Genomic DNA, 21,426 nt, shown 5'->3' with positions numbered 1-21,426 from the left:
TGTGGCTCTAGAGGCTGTTTAGAAACCTACAGAGGTCCTTTAATTTTTTTGGTTCTTTAAAAAGCCACAAGACTCAGTAATCTCGGTGTATTTTTAGAGTTGGATCTTTAGACGACCTTCGTCAATTAAGGAAGTTCTAGGGGAGCTTTAGAAGGTTCTACGAATTCTGCAGATGTGGCTAAGCAACAACTACTGGGACTTTAATGCTTGTTCTGGTCATTGTGGAGGTCCTGCTGGTGCCTGAAGAGATTTTATGATCTTTTATTCATTCTAGGTGTCTTCTGAGGGGTTGTTCGTTTTGAGGACCTAGAAGTTTTTAGGTTGTTATGGTGGACATTTAGGAGAAATGAAGGAGATCATTCAGATAGTCTTTAGGGCAGGGGTACACAATCCTGCTTCTCAAGAAAACCTGCCCTACTTGTTTTCCAGCCTTCCCTACCCACTGCTGATTGACTGAACACACCTGGTCCAGGTAATCAGAAGCTGGAAGACAACAGTTCAAAAAGGACCATCTGAACGATCCCACAGAAGGCTAGAGGGCTTTATGTGGTTATGGTGGTCATTTAGGGCAGCAGGAAATATGAGGGGTCCTTCAGGTTTTTTTTTTGTGATCAACAAAATATGTTCTAGAGGTCCTTTAGGAGAATTGTTCAGATGGCTTAATAACTGAGAAAGTTCCTGTAGGCCTTTAAAAAATGTTAGGATTGCTATAGGTTGTTGTGGTGATCTTTGGAGAGGTGCTATGTACTCGTTTCTAGTTGCTGAGCGGGAACTACCAGGACTTGTGTGGGTATTGTTCTTGTGGAGGTGGGGGTCTTTCAGGTGGTTCCTGTGCTTATTTTTGGAGTCATTTGTTCATTTGGGAGGCATGAGTTCTAAAGATCCTTAAGGAGATGATTCACATTGTTGCTAAGGAAGTTCTAGCAAGTCTTAAAGATATGTTAGGGATTTCTAAATTGTTCTTTGCAACTAAGAAGGTTCTTCAGGTGGTTCTTGGGGTCATACTGTACAAGGTTCTAGGTGTTCTTTGGTTGTTGTTGTGGCCCTTTTGGTGATCCTAGTGGTCATTACTCAATGCCAGAAATTTTCTCCTTAGTTTTATCTTAGGTGAGTTTCAGAGGAAATCGGTGAGTCCTCAGCCGGAGTTAAACTGAAGAAACGTTTATAATGGAGGTGAAACGTTTTCAGCAACCTGATCCTGAAGGTTGACACTGAACCGCACCTTTTGGATAACCATGACCTATATGAGTGAAATCTTCAGATATTTCACTGGAAGATTTAGATGGAGTTTGTTTTGTTGGAGGTCTCAGTGGTCACTAAAGAGATTTGAGGGGTCATTTAAATAGTGCTTACACTGAAGCTTACACTGAAAATGTTGGTGTTTCGGAAAATCCACTGTGGGGTGCTCTGCTCTACAGAGGTCATTAAAGATATGCTATCTGTCTTCTTGCAGATGCTATAGGTGGGGTTTTTTTTTTTATTAGGAAGTTTAACACCCACAAGGTAATGGTGTAGTGGTAGGGTAAACTGTGGTCCTTACATCTGAAAAATATAGGACAAGGAGTGCTAAAATTTTTCTGAAAGCTTTTGGCGGACATTTACTTTCATTTCTCATCGGTCTGTAAAAAATCCAAAGCATGCTACAAGTTCAAAGAGTACCTCCCAAAATCCAGTTCTCTCACTGTGCTTTCAAACTTTTACAAGTTTAGTCAGATAATCCACTGCATGTCCAGCTGAAAGATGACCTGACCCTTTAACTCCTGCTTGGATGGTAGTATGCTATGGCAAATCTTCAAGTACTCCGATTCGATCTAAAACATTCCAAAACACTCGTACAATTTTCTAAGGTTCCTCTAACATCCATCTCTGCATTACCCCAGATTAAGAGGTATACAAATATAGATACAGTTTATAAATTAAGAAGCTGTATGAAAATATGCTTAGTAACTGATCTGCTAATGATTTGGGATCACCAAAGTAAGGAAAACAGTTTAAAAACGTTTTGAAGTTTTGGCCTAACGGATTAAAAGCAGAGTAAGGACATTAGCACATAATTTCCAAGGTGCAGGTCCCTGATGTAGACCACAAGTTGAAACTCACTGGTCTCACAGTAAGTTATTCTGAGTGAATATGTCTCTATTCATAGTCTGTATTGTTGTTTGGAGAAGGCACTTTCTTATTCATTAATCTGTGATCCCTCTGGGTGACCGTTGAGACCCGCTTGGACCCGTGTTTTAAAGCGTCCTGAAGTGTAATTTGTAGAAGTTTGATAAACTCAGATCCTGGTCTAGTGTGTCCTCATCCTGACCTACTTGATCTGATAGAAACTGGACATGGTGACATACGCCTCCTCCTGCTGACCCAGTCCAAAGAGCTCCACCTGGTTTCCTCCACTTCTGCCTTCAGGCCGAGGTATGGGAACCTCACAGAGCATCAGAACGTTAATGGGGGAAGGACTGGTGCTCTGTAGGCTGTCCTCTCCATTGGAGGAGCTCCTGCTCAAAAGGGTGGAGAGCTCCAGCTCCTCTGTGCTGATGCTGGTGGTGCTCCTGCAGTCAGAGCTCTGGGTGGAGCTGGGGTTGTTTGACTGAGTCCCATCAGCAGCAAGAGCATTGACTGAAGGCTGCGTGTCTTCACCCTGATCCTCCTCAGTTTCCTCCATCGGGTAAACCTTAAGGGCACTGAACACCTCGGGTTTCAAGTTCAACAAAAGACCCTGCAACCGCAGAAAAACGGATTCTGTTTTAATAAAGAGATATTTCAAACATTTGCACTTGCAGACAATGTTCCAATGGGGCCAGCAGTCTTGTGTCAGCTAATTATCTGAAATGACAGACTGTTTCAAGGTCAAGTTACTGACTTTGTTTGGTTTGCAGATCTGCACCAGCGTGTGTTTAGGATGTGGGATGCTCGGCCACATGTAGGCGATTATCCTGGAAGGAAAGAGAGAACACATTACTACATGAAACATAATTTCATAGAGATTTTCTGACAAGCAAAGTAGTGATATACTTGTTTTTTGAGAGGAAGACAACACTGGAAGTCACCACCACCAAAGAGATGAGACACACTATCAGTATGTACACTTTCTGGCTATTTGTGACCTCATCGTGATCCTCATCTGGAAAAAGGAGAAAGGACAGACATGAAAGTTGTATTGTAGTAATTCTCTTGTGCCTAGAGTTGAAGCAGACTTGTTCTTACCAGGAGTGATGAAAGTGAAGGCTTCACTCCACTCGCTCCAGCTGCCATGCAGGGAGCTGCCTACAGGTATCGCCTGCACACTGACAAAATACTGTGCGTTTCTTCGGAGGTGATCCATGCTGATCTTTATATTGTCCGATCCTGATAGGTTTTGAGTCTGTGTTCAAACAGAAAAAGTGTGAGAAATCCAGACACTGCTGAATGATTTCTAATGTACAGAAGTTAACTGTAATTTGATTACTCTACCATTTCACTGCCTGCGGTGCTGATGTGCAGCTGGAACAGTTGATTTTCCACTTTCAGGTAATCGTTGTGTGTGTACGGAGTCTGAATATAAATAACAGCCTGGTTAGACTCCAGGTTGAAAGTGACGTTCTGCACACGAGGGCTTCTCGGTTTAACTGCAGAGACACAACAAAGTGAAACATCAGAGGTGTATAAACAACACACACCTCACACATTCTTCAGATCTGAAATACAGAGTTTTCTAGGGACGGCACGGATAAAATAATCAAGAGGTGGTTAAAGCTGAGACACCCACTCCGATATAAGAACACTCTCTGTTCACATGTTCTGTAAATATTCCTGATGGTCTTATTGTGCTGAATTTTACATTCGGATCAAATGCTTATTTAAAAACCTAATTCTAAATTACTGAGTGATGGGCTTTTATTTTATTTAGAATTTAGAATTTATTTTGTGTTTTCTATTTCATCAATCATCAACTGTGAAGTAGGTAATTTGTGTAGTTTAAACATGAGTCAGTAATCCATCACCTTTCAGACATCTAATGCAGAAGCCTTAGAAACCAGAGTGATGCTGGATAATTTTAGATGTGACAAAAGAATGACACCATGCTACAGATGGCCGTGCATAATGGTCACATGTATTAAAACCTCGCTGATGCATTACAATCAGTAAATCTTCCTTATCGCGGTCGACCACACACAAATATTGATATGCTGTTTCAGTGTGTTCCTATTTCCATTCATAATGAACTGTGCGAGTGTTAGTGATTCTCGTGTATGTGCACTCATTTCTATGACGAAATCAGGTGAAACGTTTTAGTGTCATTTGCATTTTCAAGCAATTAGTCAGTACATGTGCAGCAGGATTTTAATAAGGCTGGGTTTTCTGAAAGATCTGCAGTGTTTGACTAATCAGGGATCAGCAACATTGTGATCCCATATGCTCCTCGATTATCTGAGAAACACACGAGCATTTGCAACAAACAGCATTCCGGTACATTTCAGCTTCACAGTGAGGCAGACACTGGTCCACCGCAAAGACAAAACACCCAGACATAAGCAAAGCAGTGTATCTAGTAGTAGTAGTAGTAGTATCTCTAGTCCAGTGCAGAGAGGAATGTACAGATGTACACACACAGGAGAAACAGTACAAGACTCAGCAGTCCATAGCATCTGAAAGACAAGGGCCAAGACAATGTCCACATATTGACGACCGGTGAATTTAAAAAGGTGTGAAGGAGGCCATCTACACCAAACTAACAGGTAGACATGTGACCTCAGAAACCCTGAAGGTGTGAACTCCTCCAGTGTGACTCACTGCCGGATAATGAGAACTGAAGAAGCCTTTTGGGCAGCGGGGTAACAATGAACTGTGGCAAGATATTTCCTGATTCAAAAATGTGGTGCTATGCACTGTAAAATTGGAGAATGGAACATCAAATACATTAAACTCTGACCCCCTGGAACAATTTTATTTACCTTAACACTAGAGGGCAACACAGGCCACTCTTGATCTTAAAGTCTAGTCCCGCTTACACCAGTGGCTCATTCCACTTCTTAACATGTTGGATTTATAATTTCACTGTTGGACATTTACCTATGTTCGTAGGCTTTACTTCTTTTGTGATGTTGCCTCCGCTCTTCAGATGCACAGTCAGGGCTATAATATTCACCGGTGACTGGGTAAAGTTCATCGTGTGTCCAGAACCCTTCAGACACTTCAGACGACCCCCCATGGGCCAGTCTTTGTAGCTGTGAACAAAGGAAAAGTGGTTTCTGTCATTATGTGAATATCCTCTGACATACAGACAGACAGTACCAAATGTTAGAATAGGTGCTTTACCACAGGCTCATTCTCTCAATGCTGTCACCATTATCTTCATCGTCATCATTGTCATTTCGTCCTCCAAGCAGCTGACAGGTCAGAGAGCTTATATGACTTGTGATATCAGAGGTGCAGCTAACTCTGAGCTCTGTGGTTACAGACATCAAAGAAATTGTTTCAATTAAAGGAGCTTTAAACAAGCAAACTTTATTTTAACAAGTGAAACCAGGGACATTAAATAATAATTCACTTTTTTAAATCTTGACTTAGAAACTATGGGCTATGTGTGGCTTGTAACATCTCAAAGCTTTACTAGGGCTCATCAGGTTTAATACTTTGGATGTGAACCGAATGAAGCTAAAATCAGGGGAACATGCTCCTGTAGTTCCATTGAAAAGTGGAGAATTAGTTACAACAAGATAAAAATAATTTGCTTCAGATCTGCAACAGACACAACTGTTTTTATAGAAGAATTTATAGATTTTTATCTGCCTGACTGTTTGGTGTTGGATAACATGAGGAAAAACGTACTGTTTGGGTCGGATAAATACAACTCATCCAAGCCCAGCAACCTCAAAGAATTATTGAAATATATTAAGGATGTGTGGAATATGCACAGCAATCATGTTTGTGATCAAAGGGAAGCAGGTAAAATGAGAAAACAACCACAGAATCTAAATGCGATCTATTGATAAGACCTGAAGTGATGACATGATTTCCTCAGCCATCCTCACTATAATCAGTTCATCGGAAATGAACACTGGAGCTAAACTGTTTAGCCTCTCGGAGACACAAACTGTTCATGCTTCGTTTTTTTTATCTTTCACACTAATGTGTAATGTGTTTTAACTGTCGCAGAGCCGTGCTCAGTTGTGTTTTAATAAACCATTACAGCTCGCAGAAGTAAAACACCCCTGGAACTAAATAAAGGAGACATTAAAACAAAACTAAGCATTAACAAACTTCACTTAGAGCAGCAAACAGGTGCAATATAGTGTGTTATTAGCATTTATTACACATTTCTCAACTAATTAGGGATACAATTTTAACTGCATAATGACCCTAAGTTAAACAGTTCACTTCAGTCAAAGCTCTTCATCAGCGACAAACATCTGAGCTGACACTTGTCACTCATATTGTCAAAAAAGCTGAATCAAGGTACGAAGGAACAAATGTTTACTCTAAAAAACATCAGCATTATTTACTTAAAAATACTGTAACAGTAGATTTTAAGGGCAAAATGTAAAATATATTTAAGTTACTGTAATTGACTTAAAAACCATATGTCACTACTAAGTAAAGCAATAAAATATATATTTTTTTAAATAAATTTCTCTACATGCTTAATACCCTAATAGTGTTTACTAAGTATGTGAGTAAAATTAATTTGCATTCACTAAAGTTACCTTTTATTTTGACCTAATTTCATCAAGCCATTGATTTGATTTTATTCAATATCCCAGCATCATCACAAGCTATTTTCTGTTGACAATCCAAGCACACAAAGCTAGTTAACAAGATCAAACACAGTCACAAACATGCATTGCCACAACAGTGACACTGTGAAAACACAATGTGACCAAACATTAGCTCAAACCACTGCTGTTGCTACTTAGCTAATAATAGATAAGTCTTTTAAAGCTACTGTAGCCAACAATGTGAACAGATGTGTATTTGTGCGGCTCAGTCATAACCAGAACGTTCCAGCTCATCTAACGTCCGTTTAGTAAAAGTTGATTAAAACCAAAGACCTTTCTATTAAGTGAAATTCATTAAAGTTAATTAAAATCTACTCAAGATAATTGGAGTATAGTAAAAGAAAAATCCAATGAATTATTCAAATGTGATGATTTCAACAAAACAAACTAGCTGCACTCTTATTGTTTAAACTGTACTCAAGATTTTTTTAAATATTGCTTCACCCCAATCTCAGTTTTTACAGTGCAGAAAATAGTAGTTGGACCTTTTAATATTTCTTCACAGACATTAAAGATTCTGGTGTTTCTGACAGTTGGCTGCATATTACTAATAATAACAACAACATCTAGCCACTATTCCTGTATTTACTGATGAAAACATCAACTCCAGACTCAAATATTTCAGGATCAACTTCTGACTTATGTCAACTCAAACACAGACTCACGTGCAAAAAGTGTTTGAATAACATTTGTGAAACCATCCTGACATTTACTGATGTTGCAGGTATTTGTCCCAGTACGGGCTATAAAAGCAGTTTTATCATTTGAGTAAATATGTGTCTCTCTAACAGTGAGCAACAGACATTTTAAAGCTGTTCTCACCCATGTCAGTGTCTCCATCTCCACTCTGAGCCTGAGTTTCCGCCACTAGCAGCAGCAGCAGCAGCAGCGGCTGCAGACCGACCCTACAATGAGACAGCATCTCCTCTTAGTCTGCTCACAGCTGCAGAGACCTGCTCACCTGGCCGTCAGCAGAATCCTCACTCTGCAGCCTCTGAAGCTGTCGACTGCTTTTCTTGTCAGAGAGGAAGGAGGAGTGGCCAGTGCACAGAAGAAAGAAGTGGGGGGTTAGTCTCAGCTCACAGGATGTTCTGTAAATCAGAAAACATATTTGTTCAGCAGTGGCTCCTGTTATTGGACAGTTAACACTGTCACTGCTGAACACAGGGGACACATTTTCACAAAAAGCCTCAAGCAGTCAGTCACTGACTGACATTTGAGCAGAAGCAGCCAGGGAGCAGCTCCTCAAACACTAAACATTTAATCTCACTGGTGGATCAGTCATCTCATCAGTCAACTATATACGTATTCAGAGACAACACATCAGCTCTATTCAAATCAATTCAACTTGATTTATATACCACCAATTCATAACAAAGGCCTCTTAAGGCACTTTACAGAATAAAGTCAAGACTATAAAGTTGTTTAAAGAGAACCCAACAATTCCCCCTTGAACAAGTCCTAGGCAACAGTGGAGAGGAAAAACTCCCTTTAACGGAAGAAACCTCCAGCAGAACCAGAACAAAAAACATCGGGCTCAGTGCATTGGGGGGTGGGTCCCCCAGCAGTCTAAGCCTATAGCAGCATAACTATAAATAACTATATGCTTTATGAAAGAGGAAGGTTTTAAGCCTAAACTTAAAAGTAGAGAGGGTGTCTGCTTCCTGAATCTGAACTGGGAGCTGGTTCCACAGGAGAGGAGCTTGATAGCTAAAGGCTCTACCTCCCATTCTACCTTTGGAAATTCTGGAAACCACAAATAGGCCTGCATTCTGAGATCTAAGTGGTCTACTGGGATGATATGGTGCTATGAGGTCTTCTATATATGATGGAGCCTGACCATTCAGAGCTTTATATGTAAGAAGCAGGGTTTTAAATTCTATTCTAGATTTAATGGGAAGCCAATGAAGCTAGTGAAGGTGTAATATAATCTCTCTTGCTAGTTCCAGTCAGCAGTCTTGCTGAAGCATTTTTGGATTAATTGCAGGCTCTTTAGGGAGTTACTGGGGCATCCTGAAAGTAGGGAATTACAGTAGTCCAACCTAGAAGTAACATATGCATGGACTAGTTTTTCGGCATCACTTTGAGACAGGATGCTCCTAATTTTGGAAATGTTACAAAGGTGGAAGAAGGCTGTTCTAGAGATTTGTTTTATATGTGAGATAAAAGACAAATCCCGGTCAAAATAACTCCAAGGTTCCTTGCAGTAATTGAAATCTATCAGATAGATAAGATTTAAACCAACCTAGTGCAGTTCCTTTAATCCCAATTTCATGTTCCAGTCTCTGTAATAAATGTTATGATCAATGGTATCAAATGGAGCACTAAGATCTAACAGAACAAGTATAGAGATGAGTCCATTATCTGAGGCCATGAGAAGATCGTTGGTGACTTTTACCAGTGCTGTTTCTGTACTATGATGAACTCTGAGTCCTGACTGAAAGTCTTCATACATATTATTCCTGTAAAGGTGGTGACATAGTTTTTTTGCAACTACTTTATTACTACGTTATTTTAGAAATAAAGGGGAGATTAGATATTGGTCTGTAATTGGCTAAAACACCTGGGTCAAGACAGGGTTTTTTTAAGTAGTGGTTTAATTACACCTACCTTATAGGCCTGTGGTACATAGCCTGCTTCTAAAGATAGATTTATGATATCTAATATGAATGTATCTATTAAGGGTAAAGCTTCCTTGAACAGTCTAGTTGGAATAGGGTCTAGCAGACAGGTTGTTGGTTTAGATGAGGTAATAACTGAAGTTAGCTCAGAGATCTATGGGTAAAGAGCAGTCTAACAGGGAGTGGGGCTTTATTGATGATTCTAGCACTGCTGTAAATGAAGATCTATCTGTAATATTTGGGGGGAGGATCTGATGAATTGTTTCTCTAATAGCTACAGTTTTATTCATAAAGAAAGTCATGAAGTCATTGCTGCTCAAAGTTAAGGGAAAACTAGGCTCAACAGAACTATGGCTCTTAGTCAGCCTGGCTACAGTGCTGAACATAAACCGGGGGTTGTTCTTGATTTCTTCTATTAATGATCAATAATATGCTGTTCTGGTATCACAAAAAGCTTTTTTGTACATTTTAAAACTGTTTTTCCAGGCTAAATGAGATTCTTCTAAATTTCTGGAACGCCTCTAACTTTCCAACTTTCGTGTTGCTTTAACTATACCATGGAGATCGCCTCTTCTGATTTACTGCCTTCTTATTCAGAGGGGCAACACTATCAAGTATTGAACGTAGTGAGGCGGCAGAATTGTCAACAAGATAATCATCTTGTGCAGGAGAGACTACTATCCATTGTATTAACATATGGTGAAGCAAATGATGAAAGAACAATTTCTTTAAATTTGTTCACAGCTCTTTCTACTTAAGCACCTGCTATAGTGGATCTTTTCCCTGACTGCTGTATAGTCGATTATTGTAAATTCAAATGTTATTAGAAAATGGTCAGACAGAAAAGAGTTGTGAGGAAGTATTGTTAAATGATCCTTTTCAATTCCATACGTAAGGACAAGGTCTAAGGTGTGACCTTACATTTTGGGAAAAAACAATCAAATCTAATAATGAATTAAACGCAGTGCTCAGGCAGTTACTGTCAGCATCTACATGAATGTTAAAGTCTGATTCAAAAACTCTGAATAAGGGACTGGAGGACGGTACACGATAACAAATAATAGTGGTTTTTGAGTTTTCCAGTTTGGGTGTGAAAGGTTAAAAGTAAGACTCTCAAATGAGTTATAACTATGTTTAGGTCTAGAAATTATTGATAAGCTACAATGGAAGATTGCTGCAACTCCTCCACCTCGGCCTGTGCTTCTAGGAACATGATAATTTATATGATTTGGGGGGGTTTGACTCATTTAGACTGACATATTCTTCCTGCTGCAGCATTACAGATTAAATCAAATTGATGATCGGTCTGTGCTCATTTCTGAGACTAATCATCCATGATTCACCCTGGACAGGTCTCCAGTCTGTCTCAGGGCCAACACAGAGAGACATACACAGGCAGACAACCATTCACACTCACATTCACACCTACAAGCAATTTAGAGTCACCAATGAACCTAACATGCATTTGTTTGAACTTTGGGAGGAAACCCACAGTAGGCAGTAGGACTAACCACTGCTCCACCGTGCATCCCCTTTTCTCAGAGGCCAAAGTGAAAAATGTTTAATTCATGTTCGACACCACCCAAAGCTGGGCGATCAAGCTGGCTTGGATTTTGACATCAATGTTTAACAGACATATTGGTCTGTGTGAGGGACATTATTGGCTTTCTTCGTTAGAAGGACAATACACACCAGCAAAAAGATTTGAAAAAGAACTACTGAATGTATAATCTGTGGCACTGCCCAATGGGGCAGAGCACCAGATTTAATTACAAGTCTGGAATTTAACCACAACTAATTTATTTATCAACTAGCAACAAATAAGTCCAGCATCAGCTGGAGCTCTGAGCTCTTTAGACACCTTCATCCATACATTATCCCCTGGTCCGTTTGAACTTATTATTAGCTTCCGTTCCATCTTTAACCTCTCCCTCAGCCAGTGCACTGTTCCTTTGTGCTTCAAGACCACGACCATCGTCCCCCTGCCTAAGAAGAGCCCACCCACCTGCCTGAATGACTACAGGCCAGTGGCACTAACTCCAATCATTATGAAGTGTTTTGAGAGAGTGGTGCTGGCCCACATTCAGAGCAGCATACCTGACACTATTGACCCCCTGCAGTATGCCTACCGGCCCAACAGGTCCACCTCGGATGCCATTGCTGCTGCCATCCACTACTCCCTCTCTCACCTGGAAAATAAGGACTCATACCTTAGGATACTTTTCATAGACTATAGCTCTGCCTTCAACACGGTCATCCCCCACAAACTCACCCACAAACTGTCCACACTTGGTCTACACCCCACCGTCTGTGACTGGCTCCTAGACTTCCTGACTGGCAGGCCTCAGTCTGTCAGGATTGGTAACAGGACTTCAGCCAGACTCATCACAAACATTGGCCTCCACAGGGTTGTGTACTCAGCCCCATCGTCTACACCCTGTTCACCTAAGACTGTGTCGCATCCCACAAGGAAAACATCATCCTGAAGTTCGCGGACGACACCGCAGTGATAGGACGCATTGCTGGCGGTGACGAGGCAGCCTACAGGAGGGAGGTGGCCAGTCTGGTGTCATGGTGTGGAGACAACAACCTCACCCTCAACACGGACAAGACGAAGGAAATGATAGTGGACATGCGAAAGGAGAGGAGAACGCATCAGCCACTGTTCATCCGGGAGCTTGAAGTGGAGAGGGTGAGCAGCTTTAAATACCTGGGTGTCCACAACACTGAGGACCTCACTTGGACACCTCACGTCACGCAGCTGGTCAAGAAGGCCCAACAGCGGCTGTATTTTTTGAGGAGGCTGAGGAAGTTTGGCATGTCGCCTAAGATCCTCAGCAACTTCTACAGCTGCGTCATTGAGAGTGTCCTGACCAACTGCATCACGGTGTGGTACGGCAGCACTATTGTCATGGACCGTAAACGCCTGCAGAGAGTGGTGAAGACTGCGCAGAAGATCACCAGGACTCCACTGCCCTCTCTGCAGAGCATCTACCACCGCAGAGTCCACAGGAGAGCTGCCTCCATCCTCAAAGACCCCTCTCACCCCCAGCACGGACTGTTCACACTTCTACCCTCAGGACGGAAGTGTGACAGAAGTGTGAAATGCAGGACTTCGAGACTGAAGAACTCTTTCTTCCCCTCTGCCATCAGACTCCTAAACAGCTGACAGGAGTTTGCAATCATAACCATAACATAACATAACATAACATAACTGTTACACGGACACAACTGATACATGGACACAACTGCTCACGAATCACATTTTGTATTTGCACACAAATTATTTTGAATTGCACTACCGCACTGAGAACAGCACTACCTCACTTTATCGCCTTTTTTTTAAGAACTGCACTACCATATTGCTCTTATTTGTTTGCTCTTATTTTTTTACTTTTTTTATTTCATTTGTATTTTATTTTATTTCTATTTTTTGTATATTCTCATCTTCTTTACTGTGTGACATTCAGAGTGGAGGGCAAAGTAAGAATTTCATTGTACAGGGAAACATGCGTTCTATCTGTGCATATGACAATAAACACTTTGAATCTTTGAAACGTTTGCATCTCCTCACACTGAAGTCATGGGATGCAAACTTAACCCCTAAACCTCATAAGAACAGTTCACATTTAGTTGGTCCAAACGTTCTTTCCTTATCAGAAGTAATAAAAATGGTCAGTTTATAGTAAATTATATTGGTATAATGTTTACATTCCCCTTCATACATTCAATGAAATGTCTTTAAATTCTGATGAACATTTGTATGAAGTGAGTGTGCATGAAATATTTATGAGAATAAGTTAATAAGTTATCAAGGCACTTTACAGAATAAAGTCAAGACTATAAAGATGTTATAAAGAATAAGAGGATGCAAACTACTGCACCGCATTGTACGACTTTTCCTTTTGGGGTCACCACAGTGAATCACGTGCCTCCATGTAACCCCCATCTTCTGCATCCTCTTCTCTCACACAAACTAACTTCATGTTCTCTCTCACTATATCCATAAAAATCCTCTTTGGTCTTCATCTAAACCACCTGCCTGGCAGCTGCTACCTCATACACATTGTTAGTACTAACAACATGAACCTTAGTGCAATTGTTTGATAATTGTATAATTATTTGTATTGTTGATTTTTTTTTCATATTGGACAAAACCTTTGCCTGATTTGCACATTTTGCTGCTGTGACATGGAAATGTTCCTACTGTGAGACAAATAAAGGTTCATCTTATGTTGTATCAATTCAGTTATTTGGGAACTGAACTATCAGGTCGCTCCTTATTCATTCCTCAGTAGTTGCTGGTGTTTTGTGCACAAAAGTGTAAAGCGTTATTGTGAAAAATGGAATTCTGTGGTGAGGGTTTGACTGAGGCTACTGATGCTGCACCTATGAGACAATTGTGAGATACTGATTGGACTTCAGGGAGGAGTAACCAAAAATAACCAGTCAGCAACTGACTGTAGTAAAAGTACTCTCTGCTTCTAAACAACACTGTGATTACACTTTCCTTCTTTTAACATCTTTACAGGGGGTAAACAGCCTGCTGCATGTGAAGTTTGGTGCACGCCAGACCTGCAGCCTGACATGAGTCTTCCTCCATGAAGCACAAAGTCTAACCCTACAAACCACTTCCTGTCTGCTCACCCATCTGGTTTGTTTTCAAATGAGGCCAAAATGTACATGTGTTGCCGTCTTTTACTACGAGCTCCAGAGTCTCAGCCTGACACAACAGCAGGACGTCTGTCACCTGAATACACACGCTATAAGCACACACACTGAACAACAACAAGCTGCTGCTGCAACATGTCAGCTTCAACATGATTTTTCTTCCTGACGGTTTTCACTTTCTTTTTGTAGCTGATCAGTATTCAGTCTGTAGGGAGGTCTCTCCTTGTCCCACTCCTCACGCACACTTGCTATGTGGTGGTTTCCTGCTACCTTACACATTAACTCCATTTCAAAGGCAAATATAATACTTTGACTCCACTAAAACAATTTATGAAGTGATTAGGTTCTTTCACATCAAAGCACCTGTAATAACTTACTGGTATAGAGTAAATTTACTTACAGTAGAATTTCTTCAAAACTTTACTTGAGCTTTTCTATTTTGTCATTTCATACTTTGGCTTCACTGCATTTAACTATTACCTGTATATATAGTTTTATTAATCTAATTCAGAAATTAAACAGCATAATCATCAGACCTTTATGATGAAAATCCTCAACTATGAGTACATAATGTAATTCACATTATAATTATAACATTTCAAACGTATGATCATCAGAACTGTTTAAGTTGGTAAGTAGTATGGGGTACTTTCATGTTTTCAAAGTAATACTGTAGTTTTTTACTTGAGCTAAATTTTGAATACAGTACTTTAACTAGTACACAGTATTTCTACACTGTGGTATTGATACTTTAACTTGATTAAATCAGCTGTTGATTTGCTTCTCCTGCAGCTCTCAGGGGCGGCACAGCTTCGAGACCTAGGTGTGGTTTACATAGTCTCTTTCTGTCTGTGCTTGTTTGAAACCTATGTTTAATGTTGGAAAGCAAAGCATGCTGGGAAATGTTGGTGCGCAGCCTGGTGCTTCAGGCTGAGCTGCATGTTCTCTGTTCCAGCAGAAACTACAAAAAGAGTAAAACAACTGTAAAAGAGAAGCTGTGAACATGTTCAGCCACTGCAGCAGAAGGAGGAAAAGTACAGTTACTTCTGAAATCAAATAGAAATGTGTCTGATTCTTACACCCTCTCAAAGTGTTTGGGAACTAAGGAAATAACCTACTTTAATTTAAAAGCCAAATGTTCCCGATCTTGTTGTATACCGGATCTCAGCTGTTCAACTGATCAATGCAAATGTGCAAAAATCAAACAAAGAAATGGTCTGTTCTAAAACTTGATTTGTGTCTTTGCTGTTTACAGTCAGAAATTGGTCCCAAATGATTTGCTGATCACTGAACTCTCTTTTCAGGATATGGGGTTTGTAAATCTTCGGCCCTTTTCCCTAGTAATAACAGATTTCTGTGGAAATCTCCATATTTGGTACGCAAACATCAGAGCCTGTGACTGTCCAAGGAGACGTAAAGCTGCTGTTTCTGAACATCCTGTGCTGAGCTGTAGAGGAGCGGAGCTGTGTTCACACGAGGCACAACATGTGTGACAGTCGTGGGTGGAGATGAGGCCCGGTGGGTACGAGGGTTGAGGGGTTGACGGGCGTCAAGCTCTTGAGTGCGTGTGTGGGCGTCAACTGTGGTTATTGTTTCAGCTTTCAGGAGAAAATCATGGAAGGAAAGAGGCTGGCTTTGTTTTCAGAGTCAGCGGTGAAGAAGAACCTGTGAGAGAGCAGCGGACCGTGAGGGGTTAAGATCCTGCTGCACCCTGCTCTCTGCTGCTGCAGCTTATCTGGGAGGAGAAGCTCACCCCCGCCCCCGCCAAACCACACGCCTCAGGCTCCTATCTCCGCTCTGCATCACAAAAACATCTTAAGCTGTGGTTTGGTGCCGGGTCGCCTCCCTCTGCTGCTGATGGGAACACGCCGAGCACAAATCTGGATCCTGGTGGGCTCAGAATCCTGGAAGAGCAGCGGGAGGGAGGATTGCAGGGACCACAGCCTAACCTGCATTTATACTACACACAGTACAAACACAAAATATACTGAATATAGTACTCACTATCAGGGGGAGCGATCTGTCATCTGGGTGCATGGTTATGTGAAGATCCATTACCTGAGTGAAAGTAAGAATCCCACAGCATTAAATACTGCATTACAATTTCAAGTCGAATTCCAAAGTGAAAGTACAGAACTATTTTGCAGTAAAATGTAGGTAAAGTATCACAATGGCTGACTTTAAAGTGTTAAAATACCAAAGCAACCATGTGAAGCCATTTTTGTGGCTTTGAGCATATGTACTACTTAAGATACTCCAGATAAGTGCATAGCTATACCACTCAGTAGAAAAACCTGTTTAAAAGAATTCAAATTATGTACTTAAGCCATCAAAGTAGAAATACTTGTTCAGCAGAAGAGGTTATTTTATGCCATAGATTAATTACTGCATAAAAGCTTCCTGTTGTAGTTCCTGGATTCAGATTTCTAGTATCCTGCTCAGCAACAAACTTAAAACAAACAAACAAACAAAAAAAAAAAAAACACAACAAAATATTTCCACGTTTAAAAGCCAAAAGCATGACAAACTGGAAATAATCAACTACAAGTTCCTAAAGAGCAAATAATGAACTGTGTTTCCTTAAAAGTATTAACAGTAACTGTCCACCACTTTTATAGTGCTCACTTTGGTATAATTACCTCAGTGCAGAAACGCTCTGGTACAAGTAAGCATTTTCAGTCAGCATTCAAAAGGTAACGGAAGTAAAGGTATGAAAGTGTTAGTCACAAAAAGTAAAAGTACTCTTTATTTCTCATTTCTCTCATGATAGCAGCATAAATGTGTTAATAACTGATGCGATGGAGCTGATTTTAACGACCTCATACAGTTTTCATGATCATATATTTAGAATGTAATAATTATCATTTTTAGTACTTTACGTTCTGCTGGGTAGCTGCTGAATTTCAGAATAATAATCTTATGATATTGTTTTATTAATCCGATTATGAAACTATAGTTATTAAATAAATGTAGTGGAGTAAAACTAAAGTATTTGACTCTGTAAGAGAAAGTAGGAGAAAATGAAAAGAGCAATTCCTCAGAACTGCAGTGCTTTTCATGGCTGCTTGTACCTTAGTGAGTGATCAGTGATGTTTTAATGCCACTGAACCTGAACAAGTCAAATCACGGGTAACAACTTGACTTCATCTGAGTTGCTGCTTCACATGTAAAGTAACTCCGACTGGCTGTCGATGTAGTAGAGTAAAATGTGCAGTACTTTAAAGCATTTTTGAGCAGTACAGATTGACAACATAAAGTAAAATTGCAGTGCTTGACAGTAGTTCTCTCTTCTGCTTGCGGCGCTGCGTCTCCCTGTCACTGCTCCCTGCTACTTCCCATGCACACAGACCTACACACCAGCTATTTCTGTCTCCAAGCTGACACCTCCACCCAGAGCATGAAACCACAGTGTAACATGTGATGGTGCTGAATCTGAGTGAAGCCACACCAAACTGAGGGAGTCTTTGAAGCCCGGGCTACAACAGCCACATGAATGTCTTCTCTGTACAAACTCTGCTTCCTGCTTCTCCTCACGCCTTCTTCATTCTGCTCCTCTCAGCCCAACATTGCTCCTCACATGTTCAACCCCACAGCAGCCTGTGCTCTGTGGACACACTATGGCTCACAGCGGCTCCGACAGACCAGAGGATTTCTGTAGAAAGGTCTTGCACGCTGTGCAAATTGAGGTTCGACTTGTTCAGAAATTACTCGTGACCACATCCTCTTCCTTGACTCAGAATTTGTCTTCATCCTTTAAAAACACAGCAAACAGCAACATTGGGCCTTAACACGAACGCAGTGTTTGACTGAGCAGGTGCAGCTGTGTGACAAACTCAGACTGAAACATTGTGCGTTTGGAGCAGAAAGAACTGATCAAACAGAGGAACCTGCATGTAAATTAAGCAATTAAGTAAATTAAACTGTAAATGAAGCTAATTTAATGGTTCCAAGGTAGTTATACTACAACTACATCAGTTTATCAGCTGGAGATCCAGATGGAGATTTTAACCTGTCACTGGGCCCCTTCCTGTTAATCACTATTGGACATCAGTCTGTTGGTGGCAAACTAACAAATTCAGTTCAGATTTTTTCCGAAAACCTTCACAAAGGTGAAAAAGTAGCCAAATATTTGTAGTGATGAATAAAAAGTACAAGATCTGTATTACTACAGAGACCTGGTGTGGACCAGAAGCAGCAGCAGGTGAAGGTGGAGCTGATTCTACTACTTTACATAGTGACAGATACTTCATTCACAGTAATAAATTAGTAGTTCATTAGATTATTGAAGCTGTTAGATATGTGCAGTAGAGGAAAAGTAACAGAAAATAAAAAATGATATTCAGCAGTGTATTTAATATACATTCTGGTGGATGCAGGAATTGTGGTATTTCTGGTGACCCACACCAAAAACTCTCAGCTCCAAGCTCACTGGAAGTTTCACTGTGAAACAGTAACTTTCTGAAAGTGCAGCTCTCTGTAGTTTTTATTTTAATGGGACAAGGCATTTGTTGGTGACTGCTTTTAGTGGCAGATTAATCCACATTTGATCAGTACTGAGTAGCAGGACGGTGAGCGTGGGACTGAGTCAGATAAATATAATTCCTATGTGTTAAGGAAAAAAGTCAGGAACAGTTGCTGGTGGGTAAAATTCACTGGTTTGACTTGAGGACAACAACATAGGAAGCTCAGATCCTGTGTGAGTGAGATATTAGTGTCCTGTGAGGCGGTGCCACCTGAACGACAGGTAAACCTCAGGAGCAGCTGCTGTGCTCACAGACAGATGGTACAACTGACACTGAGCTGCTGCTGTGGGAATCCTCAGCTCTTCACGTTCACAGAGCTGCAGGTTGGTGATGTTAACTGCAATTACTACATGTTTGTTGTATTTGTCTGCAGTATTTAGTTTTGAGTGACATGAGGTTTACAATAGTTACTGAACATTTCTGACACCTTATAGTTACAGTATAATCTGTTACATTTTACAGGAGAAATTAGGTTTTATATTATCTTCCACCAATGCAAGTAAGCCAGGTTATATTTTGGTTAACTGCAATTTATTTACTGTGTAACACATCAACTGATACACTAAAGTTATTTGTAATATACAGTGTTTGGACACAGGACCAGGCCTCAGGATGAATTAATTGTGCCAAACTGCTCAGTCTTTAGCAATCATTAATAAAATGTATGGATTACCCAGATTATATATTTATTATATACATAATTTTTTCACAGTAGTGTGACCACTTTCCATTAAAAAATCCACAAAAGACAAATAAACTTTGCTATAAATACTTTTAAGTAAGAATCAGAATACAGTCATTTTTATCAGTAGTATTGCAGCATTTAAGACTGCAATTTTTTCTTTAGTAGTCTGACTTTTTGAAGCTTGTTTTATCGGTAATACTCTTATTGCTAATAATGTAAAAATATTAATAAGTTTCCTGCATGTAATTTTGTACTGAACTATGTTTTTAATAAAATCTGAAGGACCAAAAACATTTTTTATATAGTATCTTAATCACTTTCTTCTAATAAAAGCTTTGTGTGTAGTAGTAACTTTAACTGCTGAAGAACTATAATGAAATATAAAAAAGGCACTAGGCACTTTAGAAATCTAAATTAATACAAGTAAGAAGTGCTGACAGGTGCAGTATTTAAAATACATTTAAATCCCTCTTTACTGCTGATTCAAATGCCAAACGTAAGTCATGCTTTCACCTCTGTTCTCAGGAAGGTGTCTCTGAGGTCACGTCCAGGGGTCACTGTGCCACAGTCCATCTGCATATGTGTCATCAAGCTTATGAGTCAAACTGAACAGCTGGTTCAATAGGAGGAACTTCAGGACGGGACTCTAAGTGGCTCATAAGTCCTGGATCGCATTGTGGGTGGAGCATTGGGTTGGGATACAGAAGGCTATGGGATTGAATCCCACTGCACCAAGTGTCACCTCGCCTGAGCACAGATAGAGGGAGGGTCGGGGAGGAAGGCCATCCAACGTAAAAACTCATGCCAAACCAACGTGTGGAACAAGTTGCGCTGTGGCGACTGCTGAAAAGACAAGCCAAAAGCCACGTTAATGATCCACGTTAATGCTGATGGACTTTTTTACCCCTTTAAAACATCCCAGAATGTCTTTATGGACATTGCTGCCTTCAAATGACTGTCCCATGTCTTTCAGTCACAGCTGGACACCTGAGCTCACCATAGTAAAAGTTTAAGCCTTCGCTGTACTGAGCTCCATGTACTCCGCTGGGATTAATAGCTGGACTCCCAACAAGAAGTAGCCTTTCAGATGGAACATGAAATCAGTCCAGTTCCCACAGAGTAACTCTCTTTGGAGTAACCGTGACCTTCACAGACACGTAGAAGAGATTTTACTGTACAACTAGTCAACTTGTAGTAAAATCCTTAAGTACATTCTGGTTCAAATTACAACTTCCTGGACATTTGTCAGAGATCATAGTTTAATGCCATAGTTTTTATGTTATCCTGTAGTTTCTAGAGATGGACGTCATACTGTGTTGAACGTTTGTGTGCGCCATCTTGAGAGGATCCCATGCCTTTCTATTGGCAAGTTGGACGCTCTTTTAACTTTCTGTCATAATTATTAAGCGTCTTCAGAGTAGATCAGTAGAGTAATAATGTTACCACCTTACTTTCAACCCCACCTCCATCAAACGTGAACGATTTAAACTCTTAGCCACACAAAACAATGAAGAGGTGTGTAGATAATCATTGCGTCAGGCTGAGACGTACCTGTCAAGATGGCACCTCCGTCCCCCAACGGAATTTCACATTCTCTATGTAGACAAGATACGTTTTAAAGAAAAAAGTTGTCCTGTGTCACTTCAATGAATAAGTATAATAACTCAGAAACCAAAAGTTCCTCTTATTAATGTATACGCTCTCTGACGCTTATTATTTCATTAAATAAACCTGTTAGCTAGCTGCAGGTACGGACGCCAGGAACAGCCATTGCTGCTGTTGTGTGTGTGTTTTGGTTTTGTTTTTAAATATCGTTATCTCGCGATAACAACTTCTCATGCTCATGAGATACACTATATTGCCAAAAGTATTCGCCCATCCAAATAAATGAATTCATGTGCACAAAGCAAGGTCCATGAAGACATGGATGAGTGAGTTTGGTGTGGAAGAACTTGACTGGCCTGCACAGAGTCCTGACCTCAACACCTTTGGGATGAATTAGAGCGAAGACTGCGAGCACTGTGTATTATGTATTTCATAAACACAGTCCTAAACCTCGTGGAAAGCCTTCCCAGAAGAGTTGAAGCTGTTATAGCTGCAAAGGGTGGGCTTATGTCATATTAAACCCTATGGATTAAGAATGGGATGTCACTAAAGTTCATATGGGTCTA

At 40.4% G+C, this 21,426-nt stretch overlaps 1 protein-coding gene across 4 annotated transcripts; it reads right to left on the bottom strand.

The window, feature by feature from the left end:
- Positions 1-948: 948 nt before the first annotated feature.
- Positions 949-21,048, bottom strand: il7r (interleukin 7 receptor). Of its 4 annotated transcripts, none has more exons than XM_067483385.1 (11): positions 20,807-21,048; positions 19,769-20,098; positions 16,052-16,105; positions 7,578-7,846; positions 5,296-5,425; positions 5,050-5,204; positions 3,451-3,605; positions 3,205-3,361; positions 3,013-3,121; positions 2,861-2,933; positions 949-2,716 (listed from the first exon to the last, which is right to left on the bottom strand). In XM_067483385.1, the coding sequence occupies exons 4-11, from the start codon at positions 7,675-7,677 to the stop codon at positions 2,309-2,311; spliced, it is 1,287 nt and encodes a 428-aa protein (XP_067339486.1). In that variant the 5' UTR covers positions 7,678-7,846; positions 16,052-16,105; positions 19,769-20,098; positions 20,807-21,048; the 3' UTR covers positions 949-2,308. The 4 variants fall into 4 exon arrangements, with proteins under 4 accessions (XP_067339486.1, XP_067339487.1, XP_067339488.1 ...); XM_067483386.1 differs by having other exon boundaries at positions 7,578-7,765; XM_067483387.1 differs by having other exon boundaries at positions 7,717-7,846; positions 20,807-21,047.
- Between the last annotated feature and the right edge of the window lie 378 nt (positions 21,049-21,426).

Source organism: Channa argus, chromosome 18 (genome assembly GCF_033026475.1).
Source record: "Channa argus isolate prfri chromosome 18, Channa argus male v1.0, whole genome shotgun sequence".
NCBI classification, from domain to species: Eukaryota; Metazoa; Chordata; class Actinopteri; order Anabantiformes; family Channidae; genus Channa; species Channa argus.
Note: the sequence above shows the minus strand (reverse complement) of the source record. Positions and strands in the feature narration are given on the sequence as shown.